Source organism: Zalophus californianus, chromosome 4 (assembly GCF_009762305.2).
Source record: "Zalophus californianus isolate mZalCal1 chromosome 4, mZalCal1.pri.v2, whole genome shotgun sequence".
NCBI classification, from domain to species: domain Eukaryota; kingdom Metazoa; phylum Chordata; class Mammalia; order Carnivora; family Otariidae; genus Zalophus; species Zalophus californianus.
The window spans coordinates 15,869,677-15,889,409 of NC_045598.1; the positions used below are offsets into that span (position 1 = coordinate 15,869,677).

The 19,733-nt window shown below is 50.0% G+C and overlaps 2 protein-coding genes across 5 annotated transcripts in view; both read right to left on the bottom strand.

Annotated features, from left to right (window-relative positions):
* The window catches only part of LOC113909707 (RAP1 GTPase activating protein), a 64,646-nt gene extending 62,818 nt beyond the window's left edge, over positions 1-1,828 (bottom strand). For both annotated transcript variants that reach the window (XM_027571243.2, XM_027571261.2), the window contains exon 1: positions 1,719-1,828. The gene's annotated coding sequence lies outside the window, so the exon portion shown is untranslated. The remainder of the gene's footprint in view (positions 1-1,718) is intronic.
* A 9,511-nt stretch (positions 1,829-11,339) lies between these two features.
* USP48 (ubiquitin specific peptidase 48) overlaps positions 11,340-19,733 on the bottom strand; it is a 93,102-nt gene continuing 84,708 nt past the window's right edge. For all 3 annotated transcript variants that reach the window (XM_027608261.2, XM_027608270.2, XM_027608252.2), the window contains 4 exons: positions 17,228-17,353; positions 15,665-15,713; positions 12,980-13,006; positions 11,340-11,896 (listed from right to left, as the gene is read on the bottom strand). In XM_027608261.2, the coding sequence (XP_027464062.1) occupies positions 11,874-11,896; positions 12,980-13,006; positions 15,665-15,713; positions 17,228-17,353 (225 nt within the window). In that variant the 3' untranslated portion in view covers positions 11,340-11,873. The remainder of the gene's footprint in view (positions 11,897-12,979; positions 13,007-15,664; positions 15,714-17,227; positions 17,354-19,733) is intronic.

Below are 19,733 nucleotides of genomic sequence, written 5' to 3' on the forward strand. Positions count from 1 at the left end.
GACTATCGTGGCTGTGGGAAGGGCCAGCAAAGCAAGCACCGGGCTCTGGGAGAGGAAGAAGGTCTGAGTTCTGGCCCCTGAAGAAAGGTGGAGGGGTTCTCCTTAACCTGAGCCAGCTTCCCCACATCCCTCCAGATGCAGCCTCACCTCCCCAAGCGGCACCACTCCACTCGTCACAGACCCCACCCCTCCACCCCCCAAAGATCCACCTAGATCAGGAGTCAGAGAACTGACGCTAGCCCTGACAGAGGCGACTCTGTGACCTTGGGCAGGTTATTTAGCCTCTCTAAGCCTCGGTTTCCTCATCTGTGCAATGGAGAGCTCAGTGTGCATGCACACACTCACACACCCCACCTGACACACTGCTGTGTATGGGGATGGTGCTCATGCCACCTGGGGACTAATCCTTACCTAGAATCCTTGCTGAGGCCATTAAGTCACCCCTCCACTTCTCTAGACCTCCAACTGCGAGAGGGGAGCTCAGAGGGTGGCTGACGCCTGGATGGAGAAATAGGGGGATTTCTGGGGCCAGCTGGGCAAGACCACCCCCACCCCCACTCCGCTGCTGCCCTCTCCCCATTCAGGAGCAACTTGGCTGATGTTTCCTCCCATTGCTAGAACACAGACCTTCCCCCCACCCCCAGCTTCTTCTTCCAGACACGTTCAGGAAGGAGGGACCACTGCCCCCTTGGCAGCGTGGGCTAAGAGCCTGGGACCCAGCTCCCTTTTGGAAAGAAATGACACCTCCTACTTCATTTTCCCTCTGCCTTTCTCTCTGGCTCTGTCCCGACCCAGCTTCTCTCCGTGGCCCTTCCTGCTGGCCTCTGACTACCACCAGGGAGGGAATGAAGCACGGGGACAGATGTCAATGTGCCATGTGTGAGGGGTGGGGTGTCCTTCTTGATTCCCACCCCCCGCCCCCGCCCAGGCCTGTGCTATGGCCCCAACAAGGACTTGGGGGTCACGCACAGGTTGGGGTCCATTCACCTCCTGAGCGGGGGTGTGTGTGTGCGCGCGCGCGTGTGCGCGCCCCCGCGCGCCCGCGCCCAGGAACCCCAAGGCCGGCACCAAAGCGTTTGCGGGGCGCGGGGACCGCCCTGTGGATTCCCACCGAGCCCTCAGATCCTGCGGAGCCAGGGGAGGGAGGCGGCGAGGGGGCGCCCGACTGCGTGACGCGGGTGCCCTGCTCCGCGGCGGGTCAGAGACAGGGGCGGCGGGGGGAGTGCGCTCCGTCCCCGGGGAAGCAAGGACATCACCGCCCTCTCGGCTTAGGGTCGTTGCCCCTGAGGACCCCCACTTCCGTCCTCTGAGGACCGGAGCGCCTCCTCTTGAGGGGGCGTTAAGGCCCGGGGCCCCTGCCCAGGGATCGAGGGAACGCGCCCACTTCTCCGCCGTTCCCTCCTCTGCACCCAAGGCGCCCCCTCCCCAGGCCGAGGGCAAGAGGGACTCCCACCCACGCAGGGGGGTGGGACCCGCGCCCCCTCAGCGGCCGCCTGGACCAAACCCCGCAAGCGGGGAGGGGGTGCTCAGCCGGCTCAGCCCAGGCCTGCCCCCCACGCCCGCCTCCGGCCGCGGCCAACCCTGCCCGCGCCCCCTCCCGCCGACCCTCGGACCCCGGGTCCCCGCCTGCGCGGGGTCCTGGCGGCCGGCCGAGGGGAGCCCGCGGCACTGCCGTCCCTTCCCCGTCCCCGGGCCGCACCCAGGCGGTGCGGACTCACCCGCGGGCCTGGGCCGGGCGTCCTGGGCTCGGCACTCCGGTGCCCGCGGCAGCCGCTGCAGCTCTGCTCGGAAGCGGCTTCGCGTTCGCCGCCGCCGCCGCCGCCGCCGCCGCCGCAGTTCGGGGAGGAAGGGGGGCGCGTCACGTGACCGCGGAGCGCTCCTTCCCCGGCGCCGCTCCCCCCGTCACTGCGGAGCCCGAGCCGCGGGCAAGGGAGCGGGAGCGGCGGAGGCCCCCGCCCTGCCGGTCCCCGCGCGCCCGTCGCCCCTCACGGCGGTCCCGGCGGCGGGCGCTCTGTGCCATTTCTCAGGTGGAGAAACTGAGGACCAGAGAGCGCAAAGACTGGCTCAAGATTACGTGGCTAGACTGTGACAGGGCCCGGGAGAGGACCCAGCGATCCGGCCAATAGCGGGGGCTCCAAGGGGAGGGGTCAGCTTCTGGGGCAAGTGGGGGCGACGGGAAAGGTGGGGGACACGCCCTAGGCCCCCATGGGCTCCGCGTGTCTGCAGGGGCGGGGAGGAAGGAAAAAGCGCTGGGTTAGGTGGGCCGGGAGCCTGTGCCCCAACATCGCGTCCTCCGCACAGGGAAGCTTGGTGTGAGTCCTCAAAGCAGCCGCGTCGTGACCACTCCACCCCCAGCCAGGTAGCGGCTCCTGGACATCCTCCCCGGACTGGGCAGCTGGCTCCTCCACTCCCAGCCTAACCCGGGATGGCGGAAGAGTGAGCCCTGGCCTCTAACGAAGAAGTGGAGGGACAGCAGCAGGAGGCGGGAAGGGTCAGGTCCAGAGTTGAAAAGCCGGGCAGAAAGGGACCACAGGGATCACTTTTAGTCTACCTGCTGAGGCCCAGAGAGGGGAAGAGATTTGCCCAAGGTCACGTGCAAGTCCGCAGCAGCAGCTCCTGGGCCTCACTGAGGGGAACACCATTTGTGTCGCACATCTCCCTTTCTTCTCCCCTGGGCTCCTCTTCCAGGAGCAACGCTGGATGAATGGAGAGGACAGGCAGTGTGTCTTCAGGGCCAGAGCTCTGGGGGACAATGGGTGACAGCGACCCGATGATCATGCCCCGAGTCACATACAACACTGATGTCAGAGGGGATCCTTGAGACTTCTGGATCTCACTCCCTTGCTCTAATAACTGGGGAAACTGAGTCTGCAAAAGGGGTAGAGACAAAGGTCCGTCTCACCAACCATTTAGAATTAGCCGACCAAGCCAAAGGGACCCTCTGAGGTCAGAGGCCAACAGGCCCACTTCACAGACAAGTTAGGGAGGACTCAAGCCTTGTACTCACTTATTCAACTTATTTATCGAGCACCTGCTGTACTTAAGGGATTGTCAGTCCCACCTTCCCCCCACCACCCGCTCCCCATCTTTCCAGCCACAGGCACCGCATTTCATTAAGGAAAAGAACTGGGTGGGACCACAGCAACCCTTACATCAGCCTCTGCACTGAGACGTGCAGGCCCCGGAGTTTTCAGTCCCCTGGGCCCTGGGACCAGGGCCACGTTTCTCCAAGACTCTCACCCAACCGAGAAGAGATTCGAATTAATAATGAGGACATGCCTCATCCTCATTCCACCTCCAACCCCACCTGCAGATGCAAAAAGGCAGAGGGGAAGTGTGGAGCAGCCACCAGTTCTTCCCAGGCCTTGCGTCAAGTTCTCCCTCCGGCAAGCCCTCGCCAGCCGTGGGTGGGAAAGAGGCCCCAGCCCAGGGCTTCTCAAATTCTGAACAGCATTGGAGTGGCCTGATCCTGGTGCGGAGGGTCTGGAGCTTGAGCTCCTGCGTTTCTAAGGAAGCTCTGCCGTGTGGCTGGTGCTGCTGGACCACAGACAACTCGTCTAGCAGCGCTGGTAGAACGAGGTTGTCAGGGCAGGAGGAAGACGACTGCTGGCCCTGGGACTGGGGACAGAGGCCTGGAACATCACCTGCTCACTCTGTGCCCCCTCCCCCCTCCCCGGAGGACCCTTTGGTTTCCTGCCCAGCACTGGGCCTGGGCCTGGATCCTCCTCAGGATGCACCAGGGCTATATAGCTGGTTCAAAGCTGTAAGGAGACAGAAGTTAAATGAGGTTGGTCGAGGCACTTCTGGGGGATGGTGGCGCAGCAGGGATTTTGTGGCCTACCAACTGCCCCAGACAGGTATGTTCATTAGGGCACTGGTCCCGGGAGATGCTTGGTGGAATAAAATCCCATTTGAGACAGGCTGGCCGAACGCCTAAAGGCCTTCCAGGGTAGCATGCGCTGGGCTGGCTGGCTGGCCTACAGCAGGGCTGGGCTCACACAACTCAGGAAGGACACACAAATTCCAGAGTTCTCGGAGCTCAGCACCACATCGCCTCCCATCCTCCCGCTCTTTGGACCCTGGGCCAGATGGATCCTTGAATTCGATTCAGATCAGTCCCAGTGTCTTTTCCTGCTTCGACTACTCCCCCAGAGAGCCCTCTCCCCCTCCCTGTTGTGAGACAGAGAGGCCACGGGCTCCCAACTCTGGCTAATGGTAATTAGCTAATGGCCAATGGTACCACTCCAGACCGTGAGTGGAGACCAAGGCGCCCCACCTGAGCCAGCGCAAGCGGGGCAGGCAGAGGCAGCAGTGGCACAGAAACGCACGAGGTGAGCAGTTGCAGCTGTGACCTTTCATGCTCTGGACTGGCAGACTCCAAGTTCCCCAAGGGCCTAAGGTCCTACTGGCACTGGGGGACTGCATGTGCCCGACCCTGGCTGAGTAGGCCAAGGAACGAAGGCTCTTCTATGCCAAGCCTCTCTATTCCTTCTTTATAATCAAGGAGCTTTCGATTACAGCATTTTCCTCTTTAGAGAAAACCTCAATGCAAGAGGCTTATAATCTCCACTGTGTTCTGGGGGGCACCATTCTGAGACTGTCAGGGCCCCTGGGTTGAAGGCAACACGTGCTGTAGGGGGCTGGGCATGCAGCCTGGCATGGAGCCTGGGGACTGGAGGGAAGATTGGACAAAGACCCCAGAGCCTTACTTTCCCTGGCCTATTTCAATCCAAACCACTCAGGACTGACCGCTCACACACAGCTGCCTCTGGGCACAAGCCTTTTCTTTTTCAAACACTTAATACACTGCAACCTAGCCACCACCCCTGCCCTCCCAACCGCTGAAAAATGAAAGCTGGCTTCAAAACATCTGACAGCTAAGAAGGCTGGAGAATGAAAACGTGGGTGGCACAACAGTAAACTCCGAATAAGGCACGAGGGAGTCCTAAAGGAGGCAACTGCCTCCTGGCAAGAACTCCTCTCTCTGTCCCCCCTCCCCGCACCGGATCAAAGGGGAGAAAAGTGGGGACAGGGGCCGCCCAGCAGAAAAAGCAGGGGAAGAAACCTCAAAAGCAGTGGGTCTCCAAGGTGTGCTATCCACAGAGCATGAGTAAGGTCTAGGAGGGGCTGGGAAACCAGAGCTGCAGGGGTGGCTGGGAGGACAGTTCCACCCCAGTGTGAACAAGACAGGATGGCTGGGCGGCTCATGCTGATGCTGGCTGCCCCGGGGGCCCCCACTGTTGCGTTACAGAAGTCTTTGGCTCATGAATGCAAACACAGCTAGGGAGTCCCTATTTTGAGGACAAAAGAGACAAGCCCAAAGGTGGGGGGAGCCCTGGTCACATGAAAGCAATAGAAAGCTCTCTGCTGGGATCTTAACTGGCACAGAAGAGCTTCTAGCGGATCCTGAGGTGTTCATTCATTTTTCCCAGCTGAGAACATATCATGTGGCTACTGGGGCAACAGTGGAGAGAATAAGGTGGCCAGAGCCCCTACACTCAGGGAGCTAGAACAGTCTAGCACTAAATATGTTGATTCTTTTTCTGGGACGGAGCAGTTTCTGCTGCAGACCTAAGTAAGACCCAGTCCAGCCCTAACTCCCCAAACTCTGGCTCCCAGGAAGACAAATATAAACATTTCCCTTGAGTTCCAGAATCCTGGGTAGTCTAGCACTGCTTGGATGCTCTTTCATCCAGAGAAGCAGTGCACGTTGCGGATGGGAGAATTTGCGGCAAAAACGGCAGCATAAACTAACCAAAGAGACAACTTGCAGGCTGATAAAAGGAGACAAGTCCTTAGAGGCCGCCTAGTTGGGTGGTTTCCCAAATGCACTGCCTAGTGCTTCCTCAAGGGGGTAGGTGGGTGTGGGAGTGGAGCCGAAGAGAGGAGGCCCCCGTTGTCTCTTTCCTAGTTCATGTCTGACAACTTCTACACGTCCAACTTCCTTTCAGAGAGAACACTTGGGCCCGAAGGGGAACACATTTGTCCAGGAACATAAAAAGAGCCGGGAGCAGTTAAGTGTTCCCTTGGTTAGAAACACAAATCAGCCAGAGAATAATGGAGGGGAGGAGGGGAACCAAGATACGAGTGTGCAGACTAGCAATGATTTAACCCAGGCAGTGGCTGCCTAGGCCTTCCGGTTTCCCCGGGATGTGCCCCCCACTTCCTGTGGCCCGGGACCTGCCTCCCCTGGCAAAGACTAACACAGATCTGGGACTCAAGCTGCCATTCTGGGTGCTGAGAGAAGCCTGGCTCCTGCTCTGGCTGAGACAGTCTCTCCACAGGCCCTGGCCTAGGGCAGTCTGAGCCAAGTCCTTGAAAACAGGGATTTTTTTTTTTTTTTTTCTTTTCCTGCAGTGTGCTGGGGGGAGGGGTGGGAGCAGACGAAGGCCTCTCTGTGAGATCAATACAGTAATTATGTTGGACAAGCTCTTCGGACTAACTTCAGGGAAAATTCAGACCAGCATCATGAATGAGAAAGTGTGAAGACACAGCATGGGAAGAGCCAACATGTCACTTCTGCTTGTGGGACGGAGGCCATTTGGCAGTAGGATCTGCTTCTTCGGGGATCATGCTCTTGCCTCTCCTGGGAGGGGTACAGCAAAGGCTTGGGGCAGTAATGGCGGGTCCTGGTACTGAAGGCAGACCAGTGTTACCTAGAAGGGGACATACCACTCCTGGCAAGTCACTATGAGATGAATTCTGCAACCTCCTTCTTCCCCAAATCTCATGAGGCTCAGAAAAGATACTTAAATCTTACCATATGAAGAAATGTCACCAATTCGTCTGAAACGCATGCATTTTTGGAAAAGTGATGTGCTTTGGTTAGCACTATGCTATACTCATTCGATAAAACTGGTCCTGTGGTTTATCTGCTGGGGAAGGGGAAACAGAAATGCCGGCTCCATGTACTTCGACTCGTGAATAATATTTTTCACTAAAGTCTCAAGAGGTAAATAAAAAATGAAAAACACGTGATTCTTCTGCATTGCATCGTGCTCCCTGGTGCCCCCACAGCCCTGCCTCTGAAGCTCACGGCACCTGTTCCTGATGATCTTGGCAATGACAATCAAAACATCGGAAGCTCCCCTCTAGAGCAGGACCTGCCCATCACAAAGACATAAATCTTCAACACACATTCTAAACGTGTTTCAAATACCTTTCAACATGACCCTGCAAACAAACAGAATCGAGGCAGCTGACGGCTTGGCCATTAGCTTCTTTTTCCTTACCGGCCAAGAGGAAAGATTTATGTAACAGGATGATTGAACACCTGTCCAGTCATGATTTTAGCTCTAAGGGCTTCCAGCATAAGGTGCACGCTGAAGTTCTGAGAGAGGGGGTGCGGGGCAGCTTGGCTATGTGGCTGCATGATGCCTTTTATTATTATTTTTTTAAAGATTTTTTAATTTACTTGACAGAGGGACACAGCGAGAGAGGGAACACAAGCAGGGGGAGTGGGAGAGGGAGAAGCAGGCTTTCCACTGAACAGGGAGCCTGATGCGGGGCTCGATCCCAGGACCCTGGGATCATGACCTGAGCCGAAGGCAGACGCTTAACGACTGAGCCACCCAGGCGCCCCTCCATGACCCCTTTTAGAAGACTTGTGGAAAAGATTCCATGGCATTCACTCACATAGAGTTTTTTTTCTAATTACAAAGAATACGACAAAGCATTTTACCCCAGTGACGTTTATTACTGCTTGATCTTCAGTGTGGGAGGGTAAACAAGGCAGCAAATACTGCCCCCTTCTAAGAGACGGGGAAACTAAGACAAAGCAAAGTAACTTTGCTTAGTTTCAAGATAAACGGTAGAATCATCTGGAACCAGGTGACACGACTTCTCAAACTTGCCATTTCAACACCCACCTACACATGTATGTGCTGTACCGACCAGCTGGCAGACTCCTTGGCCCAATTAACAGCCAGACCTAAAAACAAAAGGTCTGGCGTGTAGGAGATGGAGAGGCAGTTTTGTGTGTGTACTAGACTCTTGACCTGGCACGGAGTCCGTGAAATATCTAAGTGCTAAGATGTATGAATGTTTACAGTTTGTATTTTAACGAACAAAGCATCCCAATAATGCTGATGATCAAATCCCCAGCAATACTGGGGTCCACACGATGTCTGGGGCTTGGGGCGGTGAACCGTTAGCCTTCAGAATCAGAGATGTAGCTGGTGACACAACCCTGTGCCTTGGAGGTGGGCGTGGGACACAAGGCGTTGGCAAAGGGGTGATAATCTCCTTAAAATGAAAATGCTGGCTTTTCATCACACTGAACTCTGTTCACAGTCCGCTTTAACACTGAGCAAACAGAACATTACAATGCCAGAGAGAAAGGATGTGATACTCCTCCATGATTCAGTAACAGGAAGGACAGGCTTTAATGCTCATTTCACTTCAGTAGCTTGTTTAGACAGAGATAAATCATCCCTCGGGCATTTGAAAAGGGTTCTTCAGTACCAGAATCAGCTTCAAATATTAACCAGGATCTGATCAACAAGTCCCTGACTGCACAGACCACTCACTGGAGAGTTAAAGTAACAAACAAATTCACTCTGGATTAGGATTTCACGGAAATAAAGGGACACTCATTTCTTTTTAATTTTGCAGAAAGGTAAGAGTAATTCTAAACAAGGCTCATTAATACACAGGAAGATGTCCCCAGGGACTGAAGATGTCCAAATGGCAACTGTATTTCAGGTAATGTCAACAAACTGTCCCAGTGTGGTCTGTAGTACACAGTAGTTTGGGCTTAACGAGTGGTCAGAAATATAAGGGGGACAATCTCAGGCTTCATAATACCTTCTACCAAGAACTGCTTTGATGCACGGCATAAAAAAGCTGATGGAGAGTCTCTGCACTTTAGTGTGGTCACAGCCCATAAGACAACTGGTCTCTACATATTTGTAAATACAAAGCCAAGAACTGGGTTTTAGATTATACCTTGTACCTGTTTTCTCTGCACAAAGTGCGAGGGTGGCAGTGCAATGACACTAAACACATGCATACATCTCTTTGTAACTCTGCCTACTGGGGGCGGGAAAGAGGTCTGAGGTCCCAGGCCCCAGGTCCAGGCTTCTCAACCTCTAAGAGCATAGGAGTGGCCTGTGGGTGCAGATCTCGTCTGTCTGGGGCCCACGCTCCTGCATTTAAGTAATCTCTACACCCAACGTGGGCCTCAAAATCACGACCGTGAGGTCGAGTCACACAATCTACCAGCTGAGCCAGCTAGGTACCCTACCCTGCCTGACCTCCTGCATTGTTTTTTCGCCCCTAAGATTTGAGAGCGAGCGAGCGAGCAGGGAGCCCAACATGGGGCTCAGATTCCGGGACTCCAGAATCACGACCCGAGCTGAAGGCAGATGCTTCACTGCCTGAGCCACCCAGGCGCCCGTCCTGCATTTCTTTTTTTTTTTTTTTTAAGATTTTATTTATTTGAGAGAGAGAGAATGAGAGATAGAGAGCACGAGAGGGAAGAGGGTCAGAGGGAGCAGCAGACTCCCCGCTGAGCAGGGAGCCCAATGCGGGACTCGATCCCGGGACTCCAGGATCATGACCTGAGCCGAAGGCAGTCGCTTAACCAACTGAGCCACCCAGGCGCCCCCATCCTGCATTTCCAATAAAGCTTCGCAGCACCGCAGCTGATGTGTAGCGCTGGTCGGACAGGGAAGTTGTTGGGGCAAGAGGAAGACCGCTGCCTCCTACTGGACCCAGCCCACTCCCACCCCTGGGCAGTTAATAAGGGAGCCACTACAGAGACTGGCTTGTCATCCTGAAGACTTCCAAAAGGCTGTTATTTTGTATCACTTGCGTAAGGGGAAAAGACTCAAGTAATACGTTTTAAAACTGTCATAAACAGCAAATTGGAAAAAAGAAATCAGATTTCTGGGGGCTATAGACATGTCTGTGTCAGTCCCCAGAAAGAACAACTTTCAGCCGAATAGCTTCTTTGTAGGGAAAGGGAAGCTGCTCCGCTGAGCACTAAGTGAACTTGTTCACAAGTCTTTACCTTAGGAAAGAGTAAGTTGCTTGGTGTGTTAATACTTTTATGTTCCAGCTTCATTTCTTTGGAGGGAAATAAAAGACTGGGACTTAAAACTCAGTATTCGCTATCTGCAATCTCAACTCCAAGTCCACTCCCTATGCTGACGGACCTCAAGGCGGGAACAGCTGGTTCCTAGGATGGCTTTCAAGGGTCCTGTGTGCAGCTCTCACTCTCCCACAAAGGCTCATTAAACATCCCCCCCCCCCCAACCTTGTCAGGGGGCAGACTGGAGACATTGCAAACACAGAGGGGAAACACAAGCAAGAAGTCATAATTTTACCAAACAGCCATAATTATTCAGATAAAAATAGCCATTCAAAACGGATCTGCCAAGGTTACCGATCCTTACATTGAAACCTGCCTCCCCCATCCATTATTTAGTTTAAATTTTCAGCGAGGAAAGAGGAGAGGGTGGAGCGTAGCACAAACCAAGGATTTAAAAAAAGTGTTTGCAATAAAGATGCCTGAGTCAGCATCTCTGCCCCAAACATGTACATACACTCAGCAGAAAACAGTGGAACCCACCCCCCAATATTCTTAAGAATGTTGTTTTGGTTATGTTCTACTAATAATGATAATCCTGAGTTGGATAAAACAACACACCCCAGGGGCGCCTGGGTGGCTCAGTCGTTAAGCATCTGCCTTCGGCTCAGGTCATGATCCCAGGCTCCTGGGATTAAGCCCAGCATCGGGCTCCCTGCTCAGCGGGGAGCCTGCTTCTCCCTCTCCCACTCCCCGCCCTGCTTGTGTTCCATCTCTCGCTGTGTCTCTGCCAAATAAATAAATAAAATCTTTAAAAAAAAAAACAAAAAACACACCCCATCCATGCACTTTTTTCCCCTTGTTTAAACAAAGTGATTTAAAAGCTCCTTTCTGGGCATTTCAGAAGAATGCTTTCAAAAAGAGAAGCAAGATCCAAGAAACGGTAGACTTGGGAGAATGGGAAGAATAAATTTTTATAAAAAACGTTGTTATCCAAACATACTTAGTCCACCATACTCTTCTTCTAAGATGGTCAGATTTTTGAGAAGTGCAAGGTGTACTTGATTTCCCAATTCTGAATGAAGAGCCAAACTGGAGGAAGGTGTTATCACAGGTACTACACATTCGTCATCCTTTCTGAATGCAGGAAGCCAAGGCACTGAAGCCCAGACACCATCCCTCGCTCCCCGCAGGGGACAGGCAGGTGCCTCGTCCTTGACCCAACACTAAGAGAGGGACCGGTGGACTGTGTGTAGGGTGAGTGTGCTGGAGCCGACGCAGAGAGGAGGCTAATCTGAAGACAATGTTCCACAGTTACAGCAAGTTCTTCACTTTCATGCTTTATTGAAAGTAAAATATGAATCAAAGACAGGTATTGGTAAGCAGGTTATGTCTCTAAAGAATTACTTTTTAGTTCAGAGCAGAATGTTGTCCCATCTACTGTGATACAAATCCTTTATGGACCAATGCATCTGGTATGAAACTCGAGCAAGGAAATATAACAGAACTTTATTCCCTCCCGTGACTATAAATCTCATATGTAAACATGATTTACTGTTACTGCTACTAAACTGGTTCGATCTGTACTTGTCCCCTCCCACCCACCACCCTCCCTTAAATATAAAATTTGAAACATTTCCTTCAAGTCTGATGTCCTTCAGTGCAATCTGCTTTATTTGACATAAGGCATTTGGGACAGTCACTTCGGAATAGTTCTCTGCCTTTTGGAAGAGTCATAGAATGGTTTAATTCTTAAATCCACCTTTTCGGTAATGCCCTAACATGCCAAACTTCTCTCTTCCCTTCTGGTCATTTCTTTAGAAGTCAGCAAGTATTCAAAAGATTAATGTCCAAGAAGACCAGTACCTGGGAAAAGAAACACACGTGGAGGTACAGTTGTGAACTGAAAATTAAGAGTTCATGTATTCCATTTGCCAAGAACGCATCATCAACAGGGAATATCCAATTTAACAAATGAACACAGCAGCCCCTTGACGTTGAAGACAAGGAAAAATATCAGCAGACTCCAGGCTTTCAGCTAAATCACATTTCTGCTGAAAGCCATGTGTTTCCTACGCGGTATCTTCACACACGTTAATCAGATTTTACTGATGCTTTCATTTGATGGCCGTGTCTCATAAAGAAATTTTTTGCTTTGTTTTGTTTTAACCACATCAGGAGTTTCTTTGTAGTGGTAACGTGTAGACAACAAAGCTGCACTGACAGGAAGGCTTTATTTAGGCCAGTAGCTGCGCTCACTCATTTGCTTTAGCAAAGAACCCCTGGTATCTGATTCAAATTCATTCCTTGGCAGAATCACAAGCTGCCACGGACCTCTGGAGTGAGCCAAAAAGATTCAAGATGGCAACAGTTAAATCTGTAAATATCAAAGGTCTGTATTTGACAAATTAACAAATGTTATTGGCATACACAACTATAGTGGCCATGAGGGGACAACACACCACTGTGTCTCCATCCAAAGTAATAATCCAAGAAATGCCCGGATTCTCAACAGACTGACGAAACCTTTTCACTGAACCGGATATAATGCAGCAAATTCCTTTCCTCTAATTCTTACCAGTGATACACAAACTGTTTTCCTCTAAGATGAGACTGGTAGAAGGAACTGGGAACAGGCAAATATAAATGTCGAAATGCCAGTAGCTAATCCCCCAACCTTGCCACCGGCCCTGCCCCTCCAAATGAGAAAGGGAAAGCAGAATGGACATCTGGCAGGAGATACTGTGAACACACAGGCCCTATCTCAGGCCTGAGTGCTGAAAAAGATAATGAAGCTGCTTGAATAAAAAATGCATTTAACTAAAATTAATTTCAGTCATGAGACTCAGATTGAATTAAATTTTAAAATCAAATTATGGCCTTCGCTTTAAGAGAAAATTACAGTAGGACTCTGACATTCATGAACAAAACATGACAAATGTAACTTACCTTTAAACCCTTCTTCCGGCATACATACTAGAAAAAAAGAAAGAGACAGAGAAAAAAAATAATTCCAAAATGAAAAAACTGCTGGGACAGACAACAGTAAGGTCACTTCGATGCCTAAAGACAAAAAGTTTAAAATAACTTCTAATTACCTTACTCACCCATAATGATTACCTTTGAAGTTTTGGGTGAGAATAAAGTCTTTCTGTTTTGTTTTATTTTCAAAGCAATACAGGTCCATCATTTGAAAAGTCAAATATAGCAGAGGAATGGTTGTAACTGGAGAGAGCTTTTGTAGGACACCAGGGGAGGTAGGCCTGGAGAAAGCCATGTGATGCCCTCTGGAGCTGCTCTCCCCCGCCTCCCTCCATTCCCACACTCTAGAACGAACCACCTCAGACTCGGGCAGCGCTTTCTTCTGCACTTTACTTCCAGATAATATGCTTACTCAGTTCACCCTTGGAACAACTCGGGGTTGGAGGCACTGGCTCACTGCATGGTCAAAAATCTACATTTAGCTTTGGACTCCCCCAAAAGTTGCCTGGAAGCTTTCCTGAGAACAGTCATGCAACACAAATTTTGTATCTTGTATGTATTATAGACCGTATTCTTACAATCCAGTAAGCTAATGAAAAAAAAATGTTACTATTCTTTTTTAAACATTGAAGAGAGAAGAGGGCAACTGGGGGAGGGACAGAGGAAGAGGGAGAGAGAGAACCCTAAAGCAGACTCAGCCTTGATCCCAGAGCCCTGAGATCATGACCCGAGCCGAAGTCAAGACAAGCTTAACCGATGGAGCCACCCAGGCGCCCTGAGAAAAATGTTAAAAAAAAAAAAAAATCTTAAGAGAAAACACATTTACAGTGCTGTACGTACACTTACTGAAAAACAAAAACCATGTATGAGTGGACCTTCACAGTTCAAAGCCATGTTGTTCAAGGGTCAACTATATTGTTACTTCCTAACTTTAGATGATATCTACCAACTTCCTCAACAAAAGATAAACATTTAGTTTGTCTACCAGCTCTTACGTGTCACTGGCCCCCTAACCCATCTGTCATACAGAGAGAGATAATTTTCAAGCCAGTGGGTCTCCGGTATGCAACTCCATGAACAGGGCCCACAGTCGAACCCCTTCATGTACCTTGGTTATATTTACTGTTTTGTAGGACTTTTTTTTTTTTTTTTTGGTCTTGGTAACTGCTACCTTATTTATGACTTCCATTTTCTCTGTACCATCTCCAATTCAAGCAGAAGCTCTTTTAAAAACGTGTAAACCTCGAGACAGCCACCCATCACTTCCATGTTGCCCCACGGACACCCTCCGCCCCTGGCTGTGATCTGGACTGGGGATACTCACGCCACCTGCCACACAGCTTCTCTTCCAGGATTTCCCTTCACCATCTTCTAGGGCATTTTTCCTATGTTGGATCCCTACTTTTTTGTTCCACCATTCAAGTCTTTCTTGACTTACACTCTTGCTTCAGAGGAACACACCCTTCCATAGGATCTTGGCCAACGGTGCACGGGAGAGAAGTGTTTTGAGGCCTCACATGTGTTCACAAAGAGCCATCACATGTGAGGGCAGAATAAAGTCTGTCTAGTTGTAGAATTCTGACTGGAATTCAATTTTCCTCAGAAGCCTGTGGGCACAGCTCCATGCACCTGTCTTCCTGACTCTTTATCCCATGAATGTGACTCATTTTCCTTTGCATCTCTGGATGTTTTTAGGATCCTCCCAACCCTAGATTTTTCTCTTATGGTACCACGCCCTTGGTGCAATCATTTTTTAATTTCAGGAATCCCTTTCTGTTCTCTGAATGTTCCTTCTATCTAGCCCCCTGGCTATGTGGTCTCTCTGTATTACGTATACTTAATTTTTAAGCTTCCTTATGCTTTCTGCATCAACTGCTTCCTCTGGGTTCCTTTTTTTTTTTTTTTTTTTTTTTTTTTAGTCTGCTGACAGACAACTTTCGGTTCCATGCTCTCAATCCTCTACTGCATGGTGGTCTGGAGCTGCCCCTCCTACCTACTGAAGTGTGAGGACTCTGTTCAGGGGGTGCTGGGGGGGCTTCCCTGAAGGGTACCTGGAAGATGAACCACTTTATAAAAATAGACATCTGTAGGTGACTTCCTTGAATTGGCCACTATCCCCCGAGTGGGATCTCCTCCCTCCTGTGTGGGAGGTAGAGGTAGCTGCCAGCTTCTGAACAAAAAGCTAGGGGTACTCTCCCTATGTGCTACGAACAGCCTCATTCTCACCTCTGTGGTTTAAGTTGTTCGAAGAGCTGAGACGCACACCCTCGGTGGGCGCATGAGGCACAGGTGGGGGAAGGAGCAGTGACAGGTTGTCAAGGAGGGGCTGTTGAGCGGTCGCCCTCCTTCTGGTCACAGGCTCTGCAATCTGAATCAACTTTGCTTCTTACAGACCTCTTCCATCTGCAGACTTACCTGTGAGCCGGTTTCCTCAGGTCAGCTAAATAATTACTACTCTTCTCGGCTTTCCATTTCCCCAATTTTTGTACGCACCTTTCTCTTTCTCTGAGCTTCTAAGATAAACGCTGTAAGATCCCACCCTATCAACACACAGAACTTTTTTCAAAGTTAAAAGTAAAAGCTGCATTAGGTATAATGCCCCCTCATTCTAACAAGTTAGGCAAGAAATTCCTCCAACAAGTTTGTCTTTACCTTGCATGACGTCATCCATTGCGGCATAATCCGCAATTGGCTCATCAGCCTAGGAAGACAAAGAAAAACAATTCAAAACCTCGGGGACCGATAGCCTGGAGCAGGAGCAGGCCAGAACCTCGTCACAAGGGTCGGGCCCAGGAGGCGACGAGTGTCTGGCTACAGACAAAGATGCAAAGCACTAGTAGAGAACAGGCTTCGGGCACAGCCAGCGATGTCCAGGACTAACAGAGGATGCCGCTGCCAACAATGTAGGTCTAGACCCATCACCATCAAAACTGTACATTATCTGTGTCACTGTTTTCCTGCTCCTAAAAACACTTTTCGAAATGGAAATGTTTAGATCCCCTGAGATTTCTAAACGCAGATTGAAATGATATGAGCTAGGAAGCCAGCGGTGACGGTGACAGAGTGAGTTAGGTGGAAACCAAGTCAGACTGGTTCCCCAAAAATAGGTTAGCTGAAAAAGACATTTGTATCCATCCTCACACCAGGAACAAAGCACCCCTTGCCTCTTCAGGATGGAAGCCAACACAGAGCGCAAGCCTGCGGCAGGATGAGCTGCACGGGTGGAGGCCAATGACCAGCGTGGACTCTAGCTGCCCGCCTGAAGTGCAAGCCCTTTGATTAAAATGGGCTGTTTCGAGAATTTTGGACCTAGGAGGGTCCTTAAGGACTTGGCAACTCTAGGTTTTCAAAATAATTCCACAGAACCTACAGTTGCAAGACAAGCAAAAGGGGAACAGAAGGAGGGGTGGGTGGTAGGAGGGGGGTGCGCGGATATGTGAAGGAGTGGGGATGGATGTGCCTCCCCGTTTCAGGGCCTAACTGGATCTCCACAGAACTAAGGCTTCAGGGTATGAAAAGCATGCATTTCACAGTTCAAAAACCTGACAAAGCTTCTACCACAGTGGTGTCTGGCACAGTGGGGATACTTCTAGCTGAGAAACCAAAGAGGCAAAGGGAAGTGATGAAACCCAGCCCGTAGGGAGGGAGTAAGGCAAGAACTGGGCTAAGCGAGGCTGGCTCAATGGCTTTTTTTCTTTGACAACCTCTCAGATAGCCCTCCTTTCTAAAACACTTTCTACCTCTCCTAAATCTACTCCACCCAAAGTCAATCTCCATGGCCTGAACAAGAATCCCATTAAGACAACCAAAAGTATTTTGACTGTTGTGGCCAAACCTCGTGTCTTATATTTGTTTCCTAGCTTGACTGGCTGGTACTTCTAAGATGAAGGAAAAGAGAGGATGCTTTCACAGAAGTATGGTTAAGTAATTCTGCTGATCCAGAAGTTTCGGCAGAGCCTGAATCTGTATCTATTATTTTTAACAAAAATTATGAAAACCCCACAAGAACCAACGACGTCTGGACCTCCTCTCAGTCTCTTGTGGCTCAGCCAGAGCTGGAGAATCCAGAAGCCAGCAAAAACTCACGGCACTCGCTTATTACCACACCCTGCTGAGGCCCAGAGGCAACCTTAACCATTGTCACTAGTAGGTTACACATGGGTGCAGGTCATCAAAACCTTCTAGAATTTCCTCAGGTAAGGAGCCGTTACCTACCTTTAACAAAATGACAGATTCGGGAATGACGCCAAGGGTGCCGAGGGTGGCACAGTCGTCACTTAAAATCTTTCCATCGATTGACAGATTCTGGTCAAAAGGAGCAACTGAAAACGCATGCATGATCTGTGCCAATACAAAAGAAAGTCTGTATAAGGCAAAATACTGAGACTTACACCCTATTTGAATAAATGAACACATGAATTCTTTAAAAAAAAAAAAAACAAACAAGTCTTCAGACTACAAAAGATACTACTCTTTAGTCAGCCCACTGGCTACACGCCCACTAAGACTATAATCCTAGCATATCTGGGAACACCCTTAGGAGATCTGCTAGAGAACACTTATACCCACAGATCCTTTTGTGTTTTTTTTTTTTTTAAGATTTTTTTATTTATTCACTTGAGACACAGAGATACAGAGAGGGCATGAGGAGGGAGAGAAGCAGACTCCCCACTGAGCAGGGAGCCTGATGCGGGGCTCGATTCCAGGACCCCGGGATCATGACCTGAGCCGAAGGCAGACGCCCAACCATCTGAGCCACCCAGGCGCACCCCACAGATCCTTTTGTTGGGCACCTTGCCGCCTCCCCCAGAGGGGGGTGTGGGCAAACTGAAGGAGCAGAGGGTGAAGCACGCTGACAGTTCCTCTGGTTTTAAGTCCTGGGCAAGGAAATCACGGTCACTCTCATCATGCCCCCAGGTACCACATTCTTTTGTCAAGTCAAGTCCAAATTCTTTCATAAGACCATCTTTAAATTAACCAGCAGGCCATTTGGATTCTTCTTTCGGTTTTAATTCCTTTAGCAAGCCTAGACTGTGTAATTCAGCCCTTGAGATTGCTGTATATTCTTAAACAGTCTTGCCTCTGTTTTGGAATCAAAATAGGCATTTCTTAAGGGACCATATACCCTTCCTAATTCAAGCCAATTGTTAAAAATGAAATACATTCAGAAAAAAAAAGTAAATACATTAAGAAACACTGTTATGCATAATACACATTTTTTCAACATCACAAAAATGTCTTATTTTCATCATTTCTGGATAGTAATTATCAGTGGGCGGGCGAGGACGAGTTGGCCTTGGACAGGAGCATACAGGCACCTTCAATGAGAGGTTCTAATTTGTAAACTTCGGAGGGTGAGTTCAAGAATATTCATTTTAGGGGCACATGGGTGGCATAGTCTGTTGAGTGACTCTTGGTTTCAGCACACATTTGAGATCTCAGGGTTGTGAGATCGAGCCCTGCATCGGGCTCTGCGCTAAGTGTGGAGTCGACTTAAGACTCTTGCTCTGGGGCGCCTGGGTGGCTCAGTTGTTAAGCGTCTGCCTTCAGCTCGGGTCATGGTCCCAGGGTCCTGGGATCGAGACCCGCATCGGGCTCCCTGCTCGGCGGGAAGCCTCCCTCTCCCTCTCCCACTCCCCCTGCTTGTGTTCCCTCTGTCGCTGTGTCTCTGTCAAATAAATAAATAAATCTTAAAAAAAAAACTCTCTTGCTCTGCCCATCCCCCCTCTAAATCAGAGTATTCATTTTATGCTTCATAACTTATTCAATGCTTCATATATCTTATGACATGTATGTTTTATTGCTCCAATATCTATGATGTTGTGGGAAAACTATTCCACCTTTATACGCACTCTACTCCTCTACTCTCTGATTCTGGAAAGACAAAGCAGATCTGAGCCAACTGTGTGTATAATAGAGCCCAAGAGCTTTCCAAGCCAAGAAGATCATGACCAGAAATGTGATTTTAATAACGGCATACAGAAAAATAGGAACAAGGACAACAACGCTGGCCTCCTCTCTGTTAGGTCAGAATTTTAACTGGACTTAGCAAAAGGATAACAGCTCCTGGAAAACAGATAGAGATGGATCGGGATATGCCTGGGTGGCTCAGTCGGTTAAGTGTCTGCCTTCGGCTCAAGGTCATGATCCCAGGGTCCTGGGATCAAGACCCGCATCGGGCTCCTTGCTCCGTGGGAAGCCTGCTTCTCCCTCTGCCTGCTGCTCCCCCTGCTTGTGTGTGCGCTCGCGCGCTCTGTCAAGTAAATAAATAAAATCTTAAAAAAAAAAAACCACACACACACAACACAAAAGCCAGAGATGGATCTGTGGTTCATGTGCACTGATATCATCAATGATCTGCCTGTGCATCAATACACGTATTTCTGGTGAGTAAGAAGTACTACCAGGACACTTCTACCAAAGCCAGCCCAGCACACAGGCAGAAGTAACCAGCCCCGGGTTAACAAAGGAGACCCAGGAGGAAGAAGGAGTTTCAGTGGAGGTGTCCAGGGCCAATTTAATGTGGGCAATGTCACAGCTGCTGGACTGCAGGAACACCTGCTCACATCCCAAAACCCCGTGAGGGTGGACAAAGCAAATACCTCCGGCCACGAGCACACTCACTGAGGGGCTGATGCTCAGTGCTTTATGTTTTGAGGACACAGACAAGGACATTTAATGAACTTCATTCAACAACTAATGACGCTTTTGTTAAGAAGCC